This window comes from Phyllopteryx taeniolatus, chromosome 8 (genome assembly GCF_024500385.1).
Source record: "Phyllopteryx taeniolatus isolate TA_2022b chromosome 8, UOR_Ptae_1.2, whole genome shotgun sequence".
Taxonomy (NCBI): domain Eukaryota; kingdom Metazoa; phylum Chordata; class Actinopteri; order Syngnathiformes; family Syngnathidae; genus Phyllopteryx; species Phyllopteryx taeniolatus.
In genome coordinates, this window is record NC_084509.1 from 19,304,810 (window position 1) to 19,325,777 (window position 20,968).

A 20,968-nucleotide genomic window follows, 5' to 3' on the forward strand; every position below is an offset into this window, starting at 1 on the left:
GAACTGGTTGCCAGCCAATCGCAGGGCACATAGAAACTAACAACCATTCGCACTCACAGTCATGCCTACGGGCAATTTAGAGTCTCCAATTAATGCATGTTTTTGGGATGTGGGAGGAAACCGGAGTGCCCGGAGAAAACCCACGCAGGCACGGGGAGAACATGCAAACTCCACACAGGCGGGGACGGGGATTGAACCCCGCACCTCAGAACTGTGAGGCTGACGCTCTAACCAGTTGGCCACCGTGCCACAAATTATTATTCCTCTGTAGAAATTACTTTTTGTGCTTGTGAATATATTTGTTCTTGTGCGAGGGGGTGGTCGTTATCTGCACAAAATTACTGTAAACTCACCTTGTCTGAAGGATGTTATTGCATGAGCACGAGTGCTGTTAGCAGAGTGCTTGTTTTGGGATCACTTGGTATAAATACAGAGTGTCGCCTGACTCCCGCTGTAACCAATGTGATGTGATATTTTGTTTGGCTCCTGTTGGTGGTTCATGGTACTGAAGTTCTGCGTGATTCAGAATCCAAGTCAACATTCATTTTTAACATTCTCAGATGAGAAATCTCAGGCAGCTGACTGGACACCCACTACCACCTGCTGGTTATAAGCCTCATTACAAAAACCAAAACCCCGTTAAGACATGGATACAAAGTACTTGTATTATTTCCAGTTTATTGACTTGTTTGATAAAACAAGTTGTGACAGAATGCATAGACAGAGCCACACTTAAAAATAGGCTCACCAACAACATGGAAAAAGGTCAGCAGGAAAAAGGCAACCATTTATTGAAAAGGATAAAAACCTGCAGTTCCTTAACTGAGTGCATACATACTGTAATTCCTAGTCTCATACGCTCAACACATGACAGAATGACATCAGCTTGTCATTTGGGCAAACACGCACAACACATACATTCACCAGGACACGATGCAAACATGGGTGAAAAACAATAACCATTGGATGATGGGGAGACTGCATGAACAGCAGGCAGACATGCTGTACAATATAGTTGGAAAAGATGCATTGTGTATTGATATATTTGCAGTTCATTTGAAATTACTGAAAAGAAGAATCAGAAGAAGTAAAAGAACATTTTACTCCTCATGGCACAGAGCAATTCAAATAATTTTAACTTGTCATTTTCAGACAGACTTTAGCATCTTTCTTTTATTGGATGAGCCAATCAGCTTTTTAAGGTCTGGTCAAATGAATTCAGCCAAACTACATTAGACATTAGGCTGTATGACTGACCAACTTTAAACCCAGTTCAAGCAGAGCCAGCACCAACTAGCATGGTCACCCAAATTGCGTGTGTGTTGATGTTAGTGTCTGTAAGAATGCTTACAATGAGGCTAATTTAATGCACTCTTCACAGCATCTGATAGAGTTTGCGGTCACACACCTGGGCACTTTCTACTATCTGAAGCATATTCACTTTATAGGTCATGCCAGAACTCCCCTTTCATCGAAGCCAGGCATTTGAAATGTAGCCAATTAAACATCCATCCATTTTCTGAACCGCTTGTCCTCACTAGGTTCGCGGGTGTGCTGGCGCCTATCTCAGCTGACTTCAGGCAAGAGGCAGGGTACACCCCGAACTGGTCGCCGGCCAACAGCAAAAATGGACAATTAGATTTACTGGTTGTTAGAAATGTCGATTTGGTCTGTGAGCTATAGGTGGTGACAACATTGAATATGTTAATAGTTTAGTATGTCTTAATCTTTGTTAACAGGTGACAAATATTGTTTGAAATTACATATAACCAGCAATGAACTGAAATGAAAGGTATAAAACGACTGCTCAGCGATTAGAACATATTTATTATTGTGCGTTTAAGACAATCATTCGTTCTTATTTACCAATACAAACTGAACCTCAAAATTCCAGGGGAAGACTGAGAGTACTGCCCTTGAACAAAGAGCCTGGATTTTTCTTAATAAGATAAACGGAATGAAAATTGAAGAAAAACCTTGAGAGACACCATGAAAACAGGTGGGGAAAACATTTTCACAACTGGAGAGCAAATGCTCTCTCTACTCAAGATACACCGATGGTTTGCATTTGCCTTACCAGTCAGACAAATGGAATTATATTATTTAAGCAAATATATTTAATATTTCAAATATTACAATTTGTTAAAACTTAGTTAATTTACGAATATTTATTAACAAACTAGGTCAGTGTTTTAAATTCCAGTAGTTATAAAGCAGGCAAGTAATGTGTTTTTTTTGGGGGGGAGATTTGAACACAGTATACTGATGGATATTATTATTACTGTATTCAAATTCAAGCAGCTTGTCTCCTTGTGGTTTTGTGTAGATGAGAAAGTTCTAAATGAATGAAAAGTAAAAGCAGAAGGGTTAGGTGGTTGCAAAACCCAAGTCATCTTGACTGTATATTCACGACGAAAAGTTTCCTTAAGTGCCTCAATCTCCACAACACCTGTGTGCAACTATAATACTTCAAACTGTGATGAGTTCTGTTAACCACAGCTTCACATCCCTCTACAATCATGTGCATTCCAATTTACATCTTGTTTTTACACAAGGCACATTCCCCCCCAGTCTACCATTTTACTCAAAATGCTACAAGCATCAAATTGCTCATTGTTTTGCTTCACTTCAAATTTGACAACACAAAGGACAGATCAAAGCTCCAGACTTCAAAAGATAAGTCAGTAGGCATTACTACTTTTTAAGTAAATGCAACTACAATTTTATGAATTAGTACTGTGGAAGTGGGAGAAGTAGTAATGGATGAGGAAGGGCTTGTTTGTACTGAAACACCCCAAATCGGTGTGGGTATCTTTCTTGTGCATTTGGTGCTAAAAGAAAACCTGCCACTATAAATCATCACTCAGATAATGTTGAGAAGCTGCCTCTGTCATCTGGTGAGCATTTGTTGTAGCTTGTAAGCAGTTTTTCCATCGTTTTTGTTTCTCCAACACTGAACAAGGGCTGGATTACAAGGACGAGTCGTAGTAAAGGAGTGATGACTTTAACCATTCAGGATGTAGACCACCATCTCATAGGTGCACATCATGATGGCGGTGTTGGGAATCTGTCGTACCAAGTGGGTGGTGAGGCCGCGGTATAGGGCGCGAAAGCCCTCCTCTCTGGGAACTGTTGTTAAAGTCTGGAAGAAGGAGCGATATTTGGTGCCCTCCTCACGTAGCCGTGTGCGGATGACTTCTGCAGAGGATAGCACAAAAGAGAGGTTACAGGAAATCCATACAAAAATTAGGTAGGTTTGTAATTTTTATTTCAATCATGCTCACCATGTGGATAAGCAATGGTTGTGGCACATGTCTTGGAAGTGGCAGCAGCAAGCATCATCCCCACAAAGTCTGAGGCATCCTTGGATACCTCCTCTTGCTCGTCCATGTTCTGGGGGGCTTTGGCATCCAAGAGTCGCCGTTTGATGTTTTCATAGATCACAAAGTGAATCACAGTCTCTGAGATGCCAGCATAAGATGCCGACATGCCCCTGTAGAAGCCTCGTAGGCCATCTGACTGATACACCCGGCGCACACATTCAAATGCGCTCATCCTGCGCTCCCCTCGATTTCTGACAAAAAAAAAAAAAAAAAAAAGATGGGGGGGGGGGAAAGTCAAAGATCTCCGACTACCACTTGGGGGTTGCCAAAAATATATATATATAATGATAAATAAATAAAACATGAAAAGAAAATAATGAAAAAAGATACAACTAAATAGGGTGCTTTCAGAGTTAGTTTTCAAAGTTGCTAGTTTGCTGTAACCATCTTTGGTTACTCCAAGTTATCTAAGAGTGTGCAACATAAATCAGAATCATCTTTACAAAAAACAATTGTGCAAAAAGATGCAGAGTCCTCTAGCACTTAAAGCAGTTTGAATGACTAATATTGCAATAGTCCGGTGCAATGAGGTGCAATGCACCCCAACAGATTTGTTAGTTTGCATTACCTTTCAGAATAAACATTTATATGGCTTACTAAATAAAACATTCTCCCATAAATATGTACCATTGATTGTAATGTGCACACACAAATTTTTTTTGTTGGAAGAAATTAATCTTGTAAAAATGAGTATACATTAACATCTAGCTAAGGAAAAATTTTCAATTTCAAAATTCTAATTCCCAAGGATTTAATGGCTGGTGAGTCTAATTGTCAAAATTCAGAACGTGATTATGGTCTGTGCCAAATTGATAAAAAGCTTTCTTCTCAAATGGGGTTTACTTATTCACAGTGTATATGTTTAGTACTCTACATGCCTGTTTTATTTTCTTCCCTTTGAGTTCTATGACAGGTGATGATGTATCTTTTGTTAAAAGCCAACCAGATTTATTTTTCTGCACCAGAAAAAAAGGTCAGTCTAACTGTGACATCCTGATTGTGACATTTTACCTGGCATCGAGCTGTAGACGAGTCTTTATAAGCCATATTGGATTGGTTGCCGTAATGGCTGTAAAACCTAAAGAAAGGGGGGAAAACAAAATGTCTTAGAAGAGTTTTAGATATCAGGCGGATATGCAGCTAGTGACCAAATAAACTTTCAGAAAACAACTGTTACGATTAACTTCTAACAAATATGAAGATTATTAATAGCAAAGTCATAAACTTAAAAAAAAATGCTCTAGGTATTTGGTTTCACAGACGGAAATAAATAATTGTCTGTTAAAATCACCCTACTGGGATTGACTGTCGACCAGTCCAGGGTGTACCCCGCCTCTTGCCCAAAGTCAGCTGGGATAACTTCCAGCTCACCTGCAACCCTAATGAGGACAAGTGGTATAGAAACGGGATGGGTGGAAAACACCCTATCACCAGTCACTTGTCAGGTCACACGTTGGACTTTGTCAATAGCGTTGCCACTGGAGAGTCAGTGTGACTCATGCTGACCTTGGCTACAAAGGTCTGAGTCATGCTGTGCTAAAAATGGCACTGTCGTGTACCTGTGAGATTCAGCTTTCCACACACCGATGACATTCAGGCTGTCGCTCCAGCAGCATGAATGACCCATATTGTAATGCTGTGCATTCCCAGCTGGATCACAGCTGCACAGGGGTAGATAACGTTTCCTTGAAATATGTGTCATGAAAAAATGTGTACTGTATTTGAAAAGGGACATTTGACATGTGTTTTACGAGGTGCTGTTTAAATTGCAACTATAAGAAACAGGTCATGAAAACACTACAATATGGGTCCCCAAAGGAGGGCTTGGATTTTCACACAAAACCTTACTCAAAACACGTCCTCTCACTCAAACACAACACAAACTAATTCTACCATAATTAATTTACTGCAGAGGTTCAGTAATGGCAAATGCTGAATGCGATAGCACCACAAACACTTTTTACCAGACCTGCCAACCTTGAACTTTTTTTTAGTATAACAATGTGCACAAGCACATACTAATCTGTCCACACACTGTTAAAATATTTCAAATGAGCACAGGGCAATTTCTTAGTATTTCCTTTATAAACTCTGCATGAGTATTCCTGTTCAAAACATTAAACTAATATTACATCTGTATGATTATACATACTAATAATAACCATAAGTGATTTACAATGTTTGAATTCATTTCAAGCTTTCTTTTTAACATTTAAACACACAAACATAATGTATATAACATTCAAAATAAACTTGATACTGAAAACAATGTTATGTACAGTAGATTTAAAAGGGCTACACCCCTGTTAACATGTCTGGTTTTGGTGGTGCAATAAAAAAAAATATATATATAAATATATGATTCACTTCAAACTGTTTCCACCTTTAATGTGACCTATAATATGACAAACTCAATTTAAAAAAAAAAAAAAAAAACTGAAATATTTTAAAGGGGGGGGAAACATACGATAACGCGGTGGTATAAATATGCACACGCTTAAACTAATACTTTTTGCAGCATTAATTATTTTTGGGGAGAAGTCTATTAGTGTGGCACAGCTTAAAGGTCAGAGGACAAAGATGTTAAAAATTTTCTTGATAACTCTAGAACCCCTTTACAAACCACATCTGCCATTTCGAAGTGATTATATAGCAGATATACAGCAGTTAAATCGATAAATATAATTCAGAATGTGCCTTCCGGTCTTCAGCTCTATCCGGCACTGTGACGTAACATGAGCCAAACAGCCTGTTCATTCAGCATTTTTCCTACGGCCATCGGGACCTCACAATTTTTGCCCACTCTTGTTTGACTGGTTTCAGGTCTGGACTCAGACTGGGACTGGGCCCTTCCAAAACTGGGCCCTTCTCGTGCAGCCATTTATTTGTTGAATTGGATGGGTGCTTTGGGTCATTGTCATACTGAATGATGACGTTCATCTTCAACTTTCTAGCAGAAGCCTGGAGGTTTTTTTTTTGCTATCACTGACTGGTATTTGGAACTGTTCATAATTCCCTCCACCTTGACTACAGCTCCAGTTCCAGGAAAATAAACCCAGCCCCAAAGTATAATACGGCCACTACAATGTTTCACTGCAGATATGGCGTTTTTTTTTTATTTTTTATTTGTTTAAGATGAGCAAAGTTGTGTTTGCGCCAAATGTACCTTTTGGAATTATGGCCAAAAAGTTCAACCTTAGTTTGATAGGACCATAACACATTTTCACACGTGCGTTTGGGAGATTTCAAGTGAATTTTTGCAAAATGGAACCAGGCTTGGATGTTTTTCTTTGTAAACTAAGGCTTCAGTCTTGCCACCGTACCCCAGAGCCCAGACATACAGTATAAAGAAAACAGGAGATTGCCGTCTGTCACATGTACTAAACAGCCAGTACTTCTTAGAAATTCCTGCAGCTTATTCAATGTTGCTGTCGGCCTCTTAGCAGCCTCCCTGACCACTTCTCATCTTTTCATCAATTTTGGAGAAACGTCCAGTCCTAGGTAATATCACCGTTTTGCACTACCACTACCACTTAATGATGACTGTCTTCACTGCGTTCCATGGTATATTTAATGCCTTGGATTATATTTTTGTATCCTTCTTCTGACTGATACCTTTGAACAATGACATCCCTCTTTGCATTAAAACTTTGCAGATCACAATTCTTTTTTTTATTGTTTAAATGGGTGTTAATGCGATCACATTAGAGTAATGCAAATATGAAGTTTAAAATTAGCGGTCTTATAAGCTATTTACATAGTTTTTGGGGTCACATCACACAATTGCACTTGGATATAAAAATGGATACCTGCTATGCAAGGTACAGGTTGGCAGGTCTGTTTTACTCAGGCCTGATCCTAATCTTGACTAGTTTTCGGACCTTACCCACATGGTACCAGTACAGTCGGCATTTCTCCGCATTTCATTTTTGATGCGTATTCTGGAAATGGTCACTCGGATGAAGAATATTAAAAAGCATTACCAAGAGGGAATGATTGAGCTTGCATACATACCTGCCATTCCAGCAGAGACCATGTGAACCTGTGTGGCGTCAGGTTCCAGTATATTGTTCAATTTCTCTTTGGCTGTGGAGTAAGCAGCGAAGTAGATGGCTCTGTTAACACAAGACAAAATGGGTGAGTGCATTTGACACCACTAGGAAGCAAAAGAAGTCGCAACAGCACAAAAATAAACTGCCTCCGGTAATACTAACTGAAATGTTACCACATTTTAATGGTAAGCCTCTTTTGCTGTTTGTTGTAGCACGCTCCAGATTGGCAAAGCATAAAGATAACACTACTCTAGATGCTACATGCAGCAGTAACTACAGGTGGGTGAAATATATTTTTAGATTGATTGTAATTCAGATGTAAATGATTCATGGAGCCAGTCACCAGTCATTATTTTATTTGTTTTAAATTATCTGTGCGGAGTGGTAACACATGGCATGACACTGCTTGGGGACCACCACTATAGGGTCCCCAAACTAGAGCTTGACCGATTAATCGGGCCGATTATACAAACACACAGACCAGACGTGCAGCACCACCTCCCCCACTAACACTCACTTGGCAGGAGAAACTGTATTTTTTTTTTTACTCCATGGTGAGCGGTGATTTTGCAAAATAATATAACACTACACTAGAGTGCCCCATGACAATAACGTAAGGATAAGCGGCTCAGATGGATGGATGGATTGATGGACTATTAGGTTCAAGGTACTTTTATTGTCAATTCTTCAATATGCGTAACACATACAGAGGATTGAAATTACGGTACTCAAGGGCCCACGGTGCTACAAAAGACAGTACAAATAATAATATAAAAAGCTAACTAATACTATGGTATATAGAGTATAAAAAGTATTAATTGAATGTGCAAATATCAAAGACCAGATGATGTGTGCAACATAGTCAAGGTCAGAGAACCAATGCAAATAAGACATAAATTAGATGACAAAATCTCAATGCTTCTAAAGTTGCTGGTGCGACCCTGAGTCTGGTGTGTGTGTGTGTATTGGTGAATGTGTGTGCATGTGCATGTTTGTGGGGCGTCGTAGTTCAGAGTTCAGTTGGGCAGATGACAGAAAAGGTAGGAGGGGGCAGAGTGGGCAGAGAGTTCAGATTCCTGACAGCCTGATGAATAAAACTGTCTTTGAGTCGGCTAGTCCTGGCCCGCAGACTCAGCAGTCTCCTCCCTGATGGCAGCAGACTGAAGAGGATGTGTGATGGATTGGTGGCATTCCCCGCTATGCTGAGGGCTTTGTGGGTGAGGCGGGTGCTGTAAATATTCTGCAGAGAGAAAAGAGAGGTTCCAATGATCTTCTCAGCTGCCCTCACTATGCGATGGAGAGTTTTGCGGCAGGATGCGGTGCAGGCTTCATACCAGACACTGATGCAGTTGGTCAGGATGCACTCCATGGTCCCTCTGTAGAACGAGCACATGATGGGGGTTGGAGCTCTGGCTCTTCTCAGCTTGCGCAGGAAGTAGGGACACTGTTTAGCTTTCTTGGCCAGTGATGAGGTGTGGTCCAGGAGAGGTCCTCGGTGATGTGCACTACCAGGAACTTGGTGCTGCACACTCTCTCCACCTCAGCACCGTTGATGTTTAGGGGAGCATGCTGGGAGTGTGCGCTCCTGAAGTCCACAACAATCTCCTTTGTTTTCTTCCACATTTAGGGAGAAATTGTTGTATGTGCACCACCCAGCCAGGTGGCTCACCTCGCTCCTGTAGTCTGCCTCATCCCTGTTGCCGATGAGACCCACCACAGTTGTGTCATCTGCAAACTTGATGAAGAGGTTGGAGCTGTATGTCGGGGTGCAGTCATAGGTCAGTAGGGTGAAGAGGAGGGGACTCAACACCATGAGGGGCCCCCCTGTTCAGAGTGAATGTGCTGTATGTGTTGCTGCCGACCCGTACTGCCTGCAGTCTCCCTGTCAGAAAGTCCAGGAGCTAGTTGCACATTGAAGTGTTGAGCCCCAGCTTGTCCAATTTGTAGATCAGTTGTTGAGGGATGATTGTATTGAATGCTGAGCTGAAGTCTATGAACAGCAGTCTGACATATGAGTCCTTAAGAGTCTAGGTGTATGAGGGCAGAGTGGAGGGTAATGGAGACTGTGTCATCGGTTCACCGGTTGGACTGATATGCATACTGGAAGGGGTCCAAGGGGGGAGGGGGAACTTGATGTGGTGCATGACTCGCCGCTCGAAGCACTTCATCAGGATGGGAGCGCTACCGGACGGTAGTCACTGAGGCAGGAGGGAGATGACTTCTTCGGAACCAGGATGATGGTGGTGGCTTTGAAGCACGTGGGGACGACACCCTGACTCAAGGAGGTGTTAAAGATGTCCGTGAAGACATCTGTGAGTTCAGCTGCAGAGTCCCTCAGAACACGACCAGGTTTGTTATCTGGGCCCCGGGCTTTTCACGTGTTGATCCTATCGAGAGATCTTTTCACGCTGTCCCGGTCAGTGTCAGCACTTGGTCACTTGATTATATGCTTATGTTGACAGTGTTAATAATTAAAGTTTCTTATTTTACTTTTGTAGTGTTTCGCTTCTTTGTCTTATATCGTATATTAAGGTATCATATACAGTACAGTATATAACCTGCGTATATCAATGTTCTAATTTCTTCTATAAACTGTACAGGGATGGTTATTATGTACATTTGCCGCACTGTCACAAGCCGACAAAATTCTGAACTTGCATACATATTTTCAGGAAGAGGCAATTTCACACATGATGATTGGGCAGGCACTCCAGAGACCCAACCATTTATATACAAGCAATTAAAAATTTAATTTTCCAAAATATGTCCCCTTTATTTATTAGTACACACGCCCGCGACCCTAGTGAGGAGAAGCGGCTCAGAAAATGGATGGATGGATGGATGGATGACAATAGGCACAAATTGTTTTTAATCGTTGGCCAGCAGTTGCCAAATTCAGCTGACAGATTGGGACCCTGCTGACCACTAGTTAGGAAGAGGGCCTAGCTCAAAATCTCTGTTCAAGGATTTTTATTATCATACCAACACACATTTGCACAAGATATGCCCAATAAGTCTCAAGACTTGTGAAATAGAAGTAGAATAACAAATAAGATAAAACAAGACAAGATTAAAAAATGATTTTTAAAAAATACTTATTTGCAGCCTTGGCAAGCTGCAGACATGTTCTGCAAATAATTTAAATGTTTGCTAGTGCAGTTACCTTTAAAACAACGTCATGGCACAGGAACACCACAGCCCAATAAGCAGCCATTCGTTCATTTATGTCAATAAACACTCTACAAATGCTTAGCAATGGAACCTGCAGTCATTAGCCACCACTTTGCTCCCATCATGAACACACTAATGATGACAAATGGGCATGGGTGTCACTGATGTCTGCTGTCGTGGCAAAACACTTTAATCAGGTTTTATATATATATACACATACACACACACAAACACACACAGACACACACACACGCACACCTTGGCAAAATGCCACTCTCACACCATTTTCACAAGTTGCAAAGTCTCTTTCCTTTCTAAGTTTTTATGGCTACCATCCTCAAAAAGGATTGTTTGCTAAGATACGCTGTAACAAACAGTAAGGACCAAAAGGTTGAGAACGTTGTTGTTCTGAAGTGTTGCGGTACGGATTGGACAGAAAGACGCACACACACACATAAACTGTGTGTGTCACTCCACCTTTGCCGAACCACTGAGACTGACTCACCGAAGCCCTGGGATTTGATCGAACCCAGATTGAGAACCAGTGATATGTGTATGTACGTTTGTGTTATACTGTCCCCAGGTGTCTAAAATTAGAAAGAGCAGCACAATTGCAATTAATTAATCGTGACGCACAAACCTTTTAATTCTTCACATTCTTGTTAAATGTTACTACTATATATTTTTTCTAATGTACAATATCACATAGTGCTACTTTTCTCATTAAAAAAAACATTACAAAAATTTTTGGTTTTTCTGGGAGGCTGAAATTGATTGTGGCATTTCCATTCATTTCTATCAGTAAAGATGATCTGCGATACAAGTGATGTGAGTTATGAGCGTGGTCACAAAACAAATTAAACTCTTATTTCAAGGCACCACCATAGTAGGGGATGAAGAATATGTAGAATAAATATTCATGGGTTCAAGATCGATAATATCGATAATCAGTGATCGAATGGAAACGTAGCCCTTTCAATTGGAATGGGATCAGATTGTGAGGTCGAGAGATTTCGACGCCTAATACGAATGTGAGGAAAAAGATGTTATGTTGTTAACAACTCACCTGGAAGGTGCCACACCCACCAGGTTTGGTCCCAAGCCTCTGAAGAGTGAGCGGGGTCCTTCCTTCTCTAATATTAATCTGAAAATAACATCCAGATAGAAAAGGAGAAATGTGACTCTACCACTAGATCACATCCATTATGAACTGTATTACTGAGGAGCATGCCTTCTTCTACCGTGTCAGGTATTCAAGTTTTACTCAACTTTAAAAATGTCTATTGGGTGACCCACCGAAAATACAGCCTCATCACACGATGTAGTTTTTCCCAACTCCAGGCGTATTACTATGCTTTATGCTGTCAATAAAATCTAATGTATAGATTGCTATGAACAAAACTTAATATCAAAGTCTGTGCACTTCATTTTAAAGTATTTGTTGGGTCTAAAAATAGAATAACTGACATTGTCAACTTGCTGGCCACCTACTTTTTTATTTTGCTCATAATCTATGTAGATTGTGTTGTGTTGAAACACTGCAGCTCGACATTCAGCTATCATAGGCGCATGATTTAATGGGTCCAGTATGTTTTGATATTTTAAACACAGTCATTATATTAGATTGCATTTTGTAACAAAGATTGCAAACTCTGGATCACACTTCCGCAGATTTAGAGTGCCCAAATGTGAGTAGTTGTTTTGACCATTCTACTAATCAAAGAGTGTATCTAATACTGTATAAGCCATCATCATATTTTCCAGTACATGTATTCCAAAAATCAACAAGCAATTTGTGATGTTTTCAAAAAGAGTGATATTCAACTTTTTGGCCTGAACAAGCCAATGACTTGCCAGAGCAAGCATCAACTGGAGTAAGGCCTCCCTTAACAGCAGAGTATAAATGAATGATGTGTATTACTGGCTAAACTAATTGATGTAAAATGGATTAAACCATACAAAAGGTGCAACATACTGCAGACATATTATTAAGGACTCACTTGAGGCAGTGCAGGGGACCTGGTGGGGACATCCGGGCCATACTGGCCCCATTGACTGCACTCAGCTGAACCTCAGAAACATAGAGACTGATGGATGATGACTGCAGACGCGTCTTCACTACTTCCAGTGGGCAAGTCAATATGGCTCCTACTGTGCCACCACATCTAGTAAAAGGAAGGAAAACTAAATAAATAAATACATCAACCAAAAAGACAATCGTTTTGAATTAGGTAGTTGCTAAACTAGATCCAGTCTCACTTTTCAGCCACCGTTAAGATAATCATAGGAATAAAACACGTTCACATCCAGCTATCCAGTTTCGATACTGCTTGCCTTCATTAGGGTCACAATTGAGGTGCAGCCTGTACCAGCTAACTTTGGGCAAAAGGAAGAGTACAACCTGGACTGGTTGCAAGCCAATCACAGAACACTAACAATGTTGCATTATGTTATCTGTGTCTTATTGGAATTCTAACAATCTGAAGCATGTAGGCCAGGCCAGACGAGAGAATCGGAATGTTTTGTGTTTCCTGGGAAACAACAATAAGCTTCTGTTAAATGTCATTGTCAATCAAATGCCGTGTACTGTAATGGATTTAACAAAGTGCAAACAGCAGCAGATATATTTTGTCGTTTCTTGGTCACAAGCTTGAGAATGGAGTCAAACACATTGGCAATTTATTATGCAGGTACATTTTTGTTCATTTATTCGTTTTTGTAAATAAGACGGTTATTCATTATATGAGTGAAAAGTTTTGTTGGCACACAAACAAATTGTTTTCAATTATTGATGTTAATTTGTTGAAAATTGTAGTTATTAATTTATTAAGGATTATATTTATATGTTTTTGACCAAATGGACACCGAGACTTGTCTGCGGTTGCTGACCAATTGAAAACAATCCAAACAGAGAAAAGCAAATATATAAAGCTTGTTTTGAATAAGTTCGCGGTCATTTGTTTGCTGCTTTTATTTAAGAGGAGGAAATTGTATTTTATGACACAAAAAAGGGATATCTTATGTTGGTCATATTGCCCAGACCTACTATGTTCAGTAAAACATATGATACGAATACAATGAAAATCTAACAACACAGACCACTAGGGCAGGTCGTACCATAGTAGAGAATAGTTATCTTTAGTCAAGGGGTCATTCTCAACACCGAAGCTGAGATAAGCGTTGTCTACATAGTTTTTGGCATAGGTCAGTTAGTGGTTATCCAGTACACCCCTCAGAGAAAGCATATAGTTTACACAGGGATAAAGAGAATGATCAAACAGCACAGTAACAAACATGATAATCTTGACATTGAACAAAATACACATTATTGCTAAATACAGTAGTACACATTTGGACGCATACCCATTACCATTACGTTTTTAAGAATTGATAAATTTAGTTCGTTTCACTTTAAAATAATAGCGACGGGTGCCTCCGTGGTGGTGTTACAGTCGCATAAGGCAGCGTCTTTTTTTTTGTCTTCACTTTTAGTTTTTGTTGACAGCGCATAACACACGAAACAAAATAAGATTCACCGATTATTTATGTATGTATTTGGATTATTATTTCACGCAACTTTTGAAAAGGTCTGCGACGGCGCCCTGTCATACATCAACTGTGACGTTTCATGGAAACACCGGCATGTCATTGAAACTGAAGGCATTGTCGTGTGATACGAAGGCATGGCCGGGAAAAGCAAGTTGACCTATGGTAAACCACATCAAAACAGCCATCAAACCGTTTGGATTGGCGAGGACTGGCGACGCTAGACGATGGCGTGGAGCTAGGCGCTAGCTGTTGTTGTAAAATCCCATGAGAAGGCAGTCTACTCACCCTCCTGCAAACAGATGAACGAGAGTATCTCTTTGACTCATTGTGTCTCATATTCGTCAACCGTCAACGGGCAACCACGCGGGAGACAACTGGAGCCGGGGTACTGAAGAGACGGGCCGACAAGAGCCCCACTCACAAATGACACTCAGCACGTCTGCGCGTTGTTGTGGAGGTCAGCCAGTCAGTCAGCGGCGGGGAGAAACCATGGCATGCAATCGCTAGCTAGCTAGCTAGCTAGCTTGCTTGCAACGCTAGCGTTCTCTTCCGGTGGCAAAAACAATGTCAAAGCGACAGGCAGGACGAGCGGTCGAATATTTCATTGTGCAGCCAATGCATACAGTGTTTATGGTTGGATCCAGCCTCTCACGCGGGACAGCAACCGATGGACACTGCTTGACTGCCTGAGACCCTTCAATGAAGTCGTACTGTTGATCGTTGAATGGGGAACATAAGTACGGAGGCGGTTCAAGCCTTCCGTAGCCCCTCCCCATCTCTTTTTCCTCACATGATAGTGCATTTATTTTGTAGGGCAAAGATCGTCTGCCAGCTTGCCAGCTGTCTAACCTCTCTTGTTCAAAATGGACAAGTTTTTTTGTAACGCATAACATGTTGTAGATAGGGAACTTTAACAATCATGGATATTATTATTATTCAAGGATCGCTCAGTATAAAGTGCTGATTATTGTCCTAATCAGATCCACTTAGTGATTATGAAAATTTTGCAGGATCATGAAATGCTGACGTCTTTTCATAAGTGGCCAAACATTTGCACACATACCAGTGCAATCATAGGTCGGGTGTATTTTTTCCCCACCGGATGATTAAACCATGCTCTTATGTACATGGTTTTATTGTTCACATTAATTTGTTGGCATAAATGACTCATTTTGATTATGAATATTCTATTGTCATAATCACATTGAACATTGGCAGCACATCTGCCTCCCAGTTCTGAGTGGAGTTTGCATATTCTCCCCTGTGTCTGCATGGGTTTTCTCCGGGTACTCCGGTTTCCTCCCACATCCCAAAAGCATGCATGGTAGGTTAATTGAAGACCATAAATGGCCCATAGATATCAATCTGTGTGTGAATGGTTGTTTGTCAATATGGGCCCTGCCCCAGAGTCAGCTGGGATAGGCTCCAGCACATCTGCGACCCTCGTGAGGATAAGCGGTACTGAAAATGAGTGGATGGATATTGAACATTTTGCATGTGTCCTTGGAATCCGGGATAAGCACAACCTACTTCCATATTCGGCAAAACGGGTGAAAGCACTTCCTCATGGCGGAATGGGACTGAGACAAAGCACCAGTAGGAACTTTAAACGTCTACAATGTTTTGTATTTAACACAGTACGTCACCACAGAGCCACCAAAGATGACAATATCCAATATTTAGGCTTTGTTCATCTTTACGATCATATCATATTTGTATGAAGAAATCCATCCATCCATCCATTTTCTGACCCGCTTCTCCTCACTAGGGTCGCGGGCGTGCTGGAGCCTATCCCAGCTGTCATCGGGCAGGAGGCGGGGTACACCCTGAACTGGTTGCCAGCCAATCGCAGGGCACAGAGAAACAAACAACCATTCGCACTTACAGTCATGCCTACGGGCAATTTAGAATCTCCAATTAATGCATGTTTTTGGGATGTGGGAGGAAACCGGAGTGCCCGGAGAAAACCCACGCAAGCACGGGGAGAACATGCAAACTCCACACAGGCGGGGCCAGGGATTGAACCCGGGTCCTCAGAACTGTGAGGCTGACGCTCTAACCAGTCGTCCACCGTGCCGCGTATGAAGAAATATATTATTTATATATTAATATATATATTTAAATGGTGTCCCAAGACACTAGCCATAAAGGAAACAATATTTTAGCAAGTTCAGCTTCAAACCATCATGTCATCCACACGTAGTGATGCTCGTGTTGCATACACAGGAGGTCCGTGGACCTCTTTTCCAGGGTTGGTCACATGATGTTCCGCATACAGGGGATTGCTGTCCACTCTGTTATTATGGGGACTGCTCCGTTAAGAAGCCCTCTGATGTTTACAGTGACATTACACCAGAATTTTGTCTTTCATCAATGCACGCTGATGCAGTGGATAGTTGCAGAATCAATATTAACTTATGTTTCATAATTTCCATCATAATATCTTAACATGTCCACTCGATCATAGGTAAATATCAATTGATATTAATACCCAAGTTAGAGTCTTCAATTAACCTACCATACATGTGTTTGGAATGTGGAAGGAAACCGGAGTACCCGGAGAAAACTCATGCAGGTACGGGGAGAACATGGAAACTCCACACAGGGAGGCCGGATTTGAACCCAGGACCTCAGAACTATGAGCCAGATGTGCTAACGAGGCGGCCACTCTTCCACCCTCCTTAATACAATGAATATGAAATTCAATGGAAAATCTTATTTTGGTGAAATGGGGAAGTCTCAAAAGCACCTTATGGTGATATTGACTATCAAGAGTCTTTTGGGTCCCTTGAAAGGTGCGATATAAATCTGTGGTATTATCAATTATTGCTATAATTAATAATATAATTCATTTGACATGACTTGGAAAGAAAGCACATTACAAATCTACAGTCCCACCAGAATGTACCCCTTTACTTTTTCCAGATTTTGCTATGTTACAGACTTATTCTAAAGCTGATTTGAGTATAGTTTTATTTAAAAATCTACATAAAATATCCCATAATGACAAAGTAAAAATATATTTTCAGACACTTGTGCAAATTTATTGAAAATGTTAACATAATAGGTACATAAGCATTCACACCCTTGGGTTAATATTTTGTTGAAGCACCTTTGGCAGCAATCACAGCCTCAAGTCTTCTTGGGTATATGTCTATGAGCATGGCACACCTGTTTTGGGGCATTCCCCCCCCCCCCCCCCCCCCCCCATTCTTCGATGCAGATCTTCCCGACTGTCAAACTCCTGAAGTTTGCAGATGACACCACTGTCATCGGCCTCATCAAGGACGGTGACGAGTCTGCATATCGACAGGAAGCGGAGCGGCTGGAGCTGTGGTGCGGCCGACACAACCTGGAGCTGAACACGCTCAAGACTGTAGAGATGATCGTGGACTTCAGGAGGCATCCTTCGCCACAGCTGCCCCTCACGTTGTCCAGCTGCCTTGTGTCAACCGTCGAGACCTTCAAGTTCCTGGGAATTACAATCTCCCAGGACCTGAAGTGGGCGACCAACATCAACTCCGTCCTCAAAAAGGCCCAGCAGAGGATGTACTTCCTGCGGCTTCTGAGAAAGCATGGCCTGCCACCGGAGCTGCTGAGACAGTTCTGCACAGCGGTCATCGAATCAGTCCTGTGTTCTTCCATCACAGTCTGGTTTGGTGCTGCTACAAAAAAGGACAAACTCCGACTGCAACGGACAATCAAAACTGCTGAAAGGATTGTCGGTACCCCCCTACCCACCCTTGAGGACTTGCACGCTGCCAGAACTAAGACAAGGGCGTGCAAAATCCTCTCGGACCCTCCCCACCCCGGTCACCAGCTCTTCCAGCTCCTTCCCTCAGGTAGGCGCTACCGATCAATGCAAACTAGAACTAGTAGACATTCCAACAGCTTCTTCCCTCTTGCAATCAACTTCTTAAACAGCTAACTTACAATTCCATTACAACAAGCTGGCAATTTTTTGACTTGAGTTCGTTGTCACATTTCTGTGGGGCCAATTATGTATTACTCGTGCACTCACTGTAGTTGTCTCGCCGTGCTGCACTATTTGCATATAGTGGCCACTCATGCCAGAGTAGCATCTGCTCCATTTGCACACTGATTGAGGAGTATCTGTAACATTTGCACAACCATTGTCCCAGATTATCGCACTACTCGTCACTTTAAACCGCATACACTCCTTGAAGTCTCAGTGCCCTTTGCACAATGGTCATTGCACCGGACTATTGCGATATTAGCCATTCGAACTGAGGACTCTGCATCTTTTTGCACAATTGTTGTTTGTTGTTGTTTTTTGTCAATGTCTTTATGTCTCCAAAGTGTTCTGTAAATTGACTGTCTGTTGTACTAGAGCGGCTCCAACTACCGGAGACAAATTCCTTGTGTGTTTTGGACATACTTGGCAAATAAAGATGATTCTGATTCTGATTCTGATTCTCACGGTCAGTCAGGTTGGATGGGCAGCGTTGGTGGACAGCCATTTTTAGGTCTTTGTTCGATTGGATTGAAGTCCGGGCTCTGGCTGGGCCACTCGAGGACCTTCACAGGCTGCTACAGTCTGAGTTCCAGAGCACTCTGGAGCAAGTTCTCTCGAAGAAGTTCTCTATATTTGGCAGCTGTAATTTTACCCGCTATGCGGACTAGTTGCCCAGTGCCTTCAGCAGAAAAAAATGCTTGCTTCACAATAGGGATGGTGTTAGCCAGGTGATGAGCAGTGCCTCTTGTTCTCCAGATATGACGCTTGCAATTCAGGCCAAAATGTTCTATTTTGGTTTCATCAGACCAGAGAACTTTGTTTCTACATGTCTGAAAATCCTTAAGGTGCCTTTTGGCAAACTCCAAGCGGGCTGCCGTGTGCCTTTTAGTGAGAAGTGGCTTCCGTCTGACCACTCTACCATAATGGCCTGATTGGTGGAGTGCGTTAGCAATGGTTGACCTTCTGGATTTGTCTCCTATCTCCGCAAGGGAACACTGGAGCTCCGCCTTAGTCACCATAGGGTTCTTATTCACCTCCCTGACCAAGGCCCTTCTTCCCCGGTTACTCACCTCGGTCAGACGGCCAGCTCTAGGAAGGGTCCCGTTGGTTCCAAACTTCTTCCATTTCCGAATAAGCCAGACCACAGTGCTTTTCGGAACCTTCAATGCTGCTGAAATTCTTTTGCATCCTTCCCCAGATTTGTGCCTTGACACAATATAGTCTTGAAGGTCTGCAGACAATTATTTAGACTTCATTGCTTGGTTTCTGCTTTGATATGCACTGACAACTGTGAGATCTTATATAGACAGATGTGTGCCATTCCAAATGATGTTCAATCAACTGAATTTACCACAGGTGAACTCAATTCAAGTTGTAGAAGCATCTGAAGGATGATCAGTGGAAATCAGATGTACCTGAGTTTAAGTTTGAGTGTCATAGCAAAGGGTGTGAAGACTTATGTTCCTATTATGTTTGAACGTTTACATTTTTGATAAATTCACACAAATGTCTGAAAATATGTTTTTACTTTGTCATTATGTGATATTTTAAAGAAAACTAAACTACAGAATAAGCCTCTAACATAGCGAAATGTGGAAAACATGTAGTGTGAATACTTTCTGCTGGTATTGTAATTAATCTTAAGGCTCCACATAATGGAACCTTCAATAATATTATTCTTAACCTGTATTTTTTTCTTTGGTCTTTGGACCAATTTGGACCGATGACCCTTTCTTCATATGTGAATAGCTAATATTCTTAGAATGGTCAATGATGGTGGAGTGGTTCACTCACCTTACTGCTGTCCATGCTGCGAGATGTGAATGTGATTGTGTATGGGTCTGTCTATATGTGTACCCTATAATTAATTGATTGGTGACCAGTCCTATGTGTGGACTGCCGTTCACCCAAAGTCAAAGTTAAATACATGTATATAATTTATTTCTACAAATATGATATGATAAATGATTATATGATAAACACGGACGAAGCCTAAATATCGGATATTGTTATATTTGGTAGCTCTTGGTAAACATCTTGTGCAAAACAAAAGACAATAGACGTTTAAAGTTCATACAGGTGCGTTCTCCTTTGTCCCATGTCTGGGCTTGAAGGAAGTGCTTCAACCTGTTTTGCTTAATGCGCAAGTTGATTGCACGCAAGCCCTATTCATGTGTTTGAAGTGACTACTAGACTTTACACCGATTGTATCAGGCTGATCGGTATCGGCCGATATTTAGCATTTTATGATGATCGGCTGATCGGCTTTCATGTCATAATTTGCCGATCTGCAAAAGACATTTACTCTGCGTCGCCGGGTGCACAGTATATTCGAATCCAAAAGCTAGTTTATTTTTAGCCTTGTCGCGTGTCTTTTGACGTAGTATTGGAAATGTCTGACAGCCAATAAAGTTATTTAAAAAAAAAAACATGTCGGCGGTGTGGAACAGACATGTCTGAGACGGACAACACGTAATGATTAAACTACAAGACAAATTTGTTCTTTCACGATTGCACTGCCAGACTACTGAAATAAAATCTTGCACCGTATAATGGTACCGTAAAATCTCACGGCACACCAACAAACAAAAATGTCACAAAAAGTGGATACATTAATTACTGTATTTACCTCCTGCCATCTAATAGAAGACCATTCATTTGTTCTGTCTGTCACTATGCCTCACTGGCATAAATAAAGGAACAAAGGTACATTATTTATTGTAAATATAATTTTTGGAGCAATTAAGTATACAAGTATATACAGTCAATGAACAGGTCATTTAAATAGACACATTCCTCCATCTTGTGATCAGATCGGTTATTTTTTTTATTTTTAT

At 41.3% G+C, this 20,968-nt stretch overlaps 1 protein-coding gene across 1 annotated transcript; it reads right to left on the bottom strand.

The window, feature by feature from the left end:
- Positions 1-775: 775 nt before the first annotated feature.
- LOC133482303 (solute carrier family 25 member 36-A) lies at positions 776-14,903 on the bottom strand. Its single transcript, XM_061782306.1, has 7 exons — positions 14,441-14,903; positions 12,607-12,771; positions 11,673-11,750; positions 7,398-7,498; positions 4,395-4,461; positions 3,285-3,574; positions 776-3,198 (listed from the first exon to the last, which is right to left on the bottom strand). The coding sequence occupies exons 1-7, from the start codon at positions 14,479-14,481 to the stop codon at positions 3,005-3,007; spliced, it is 936 nt and encodes a 311-aa protein (XP_061638290.1). The 5' UTR covers positions 14,482-14,903; the 3' UTR covers positions 776-3,004.
- Positions 14,904-20,968: the final 6,065 nt, after the last annotated feature.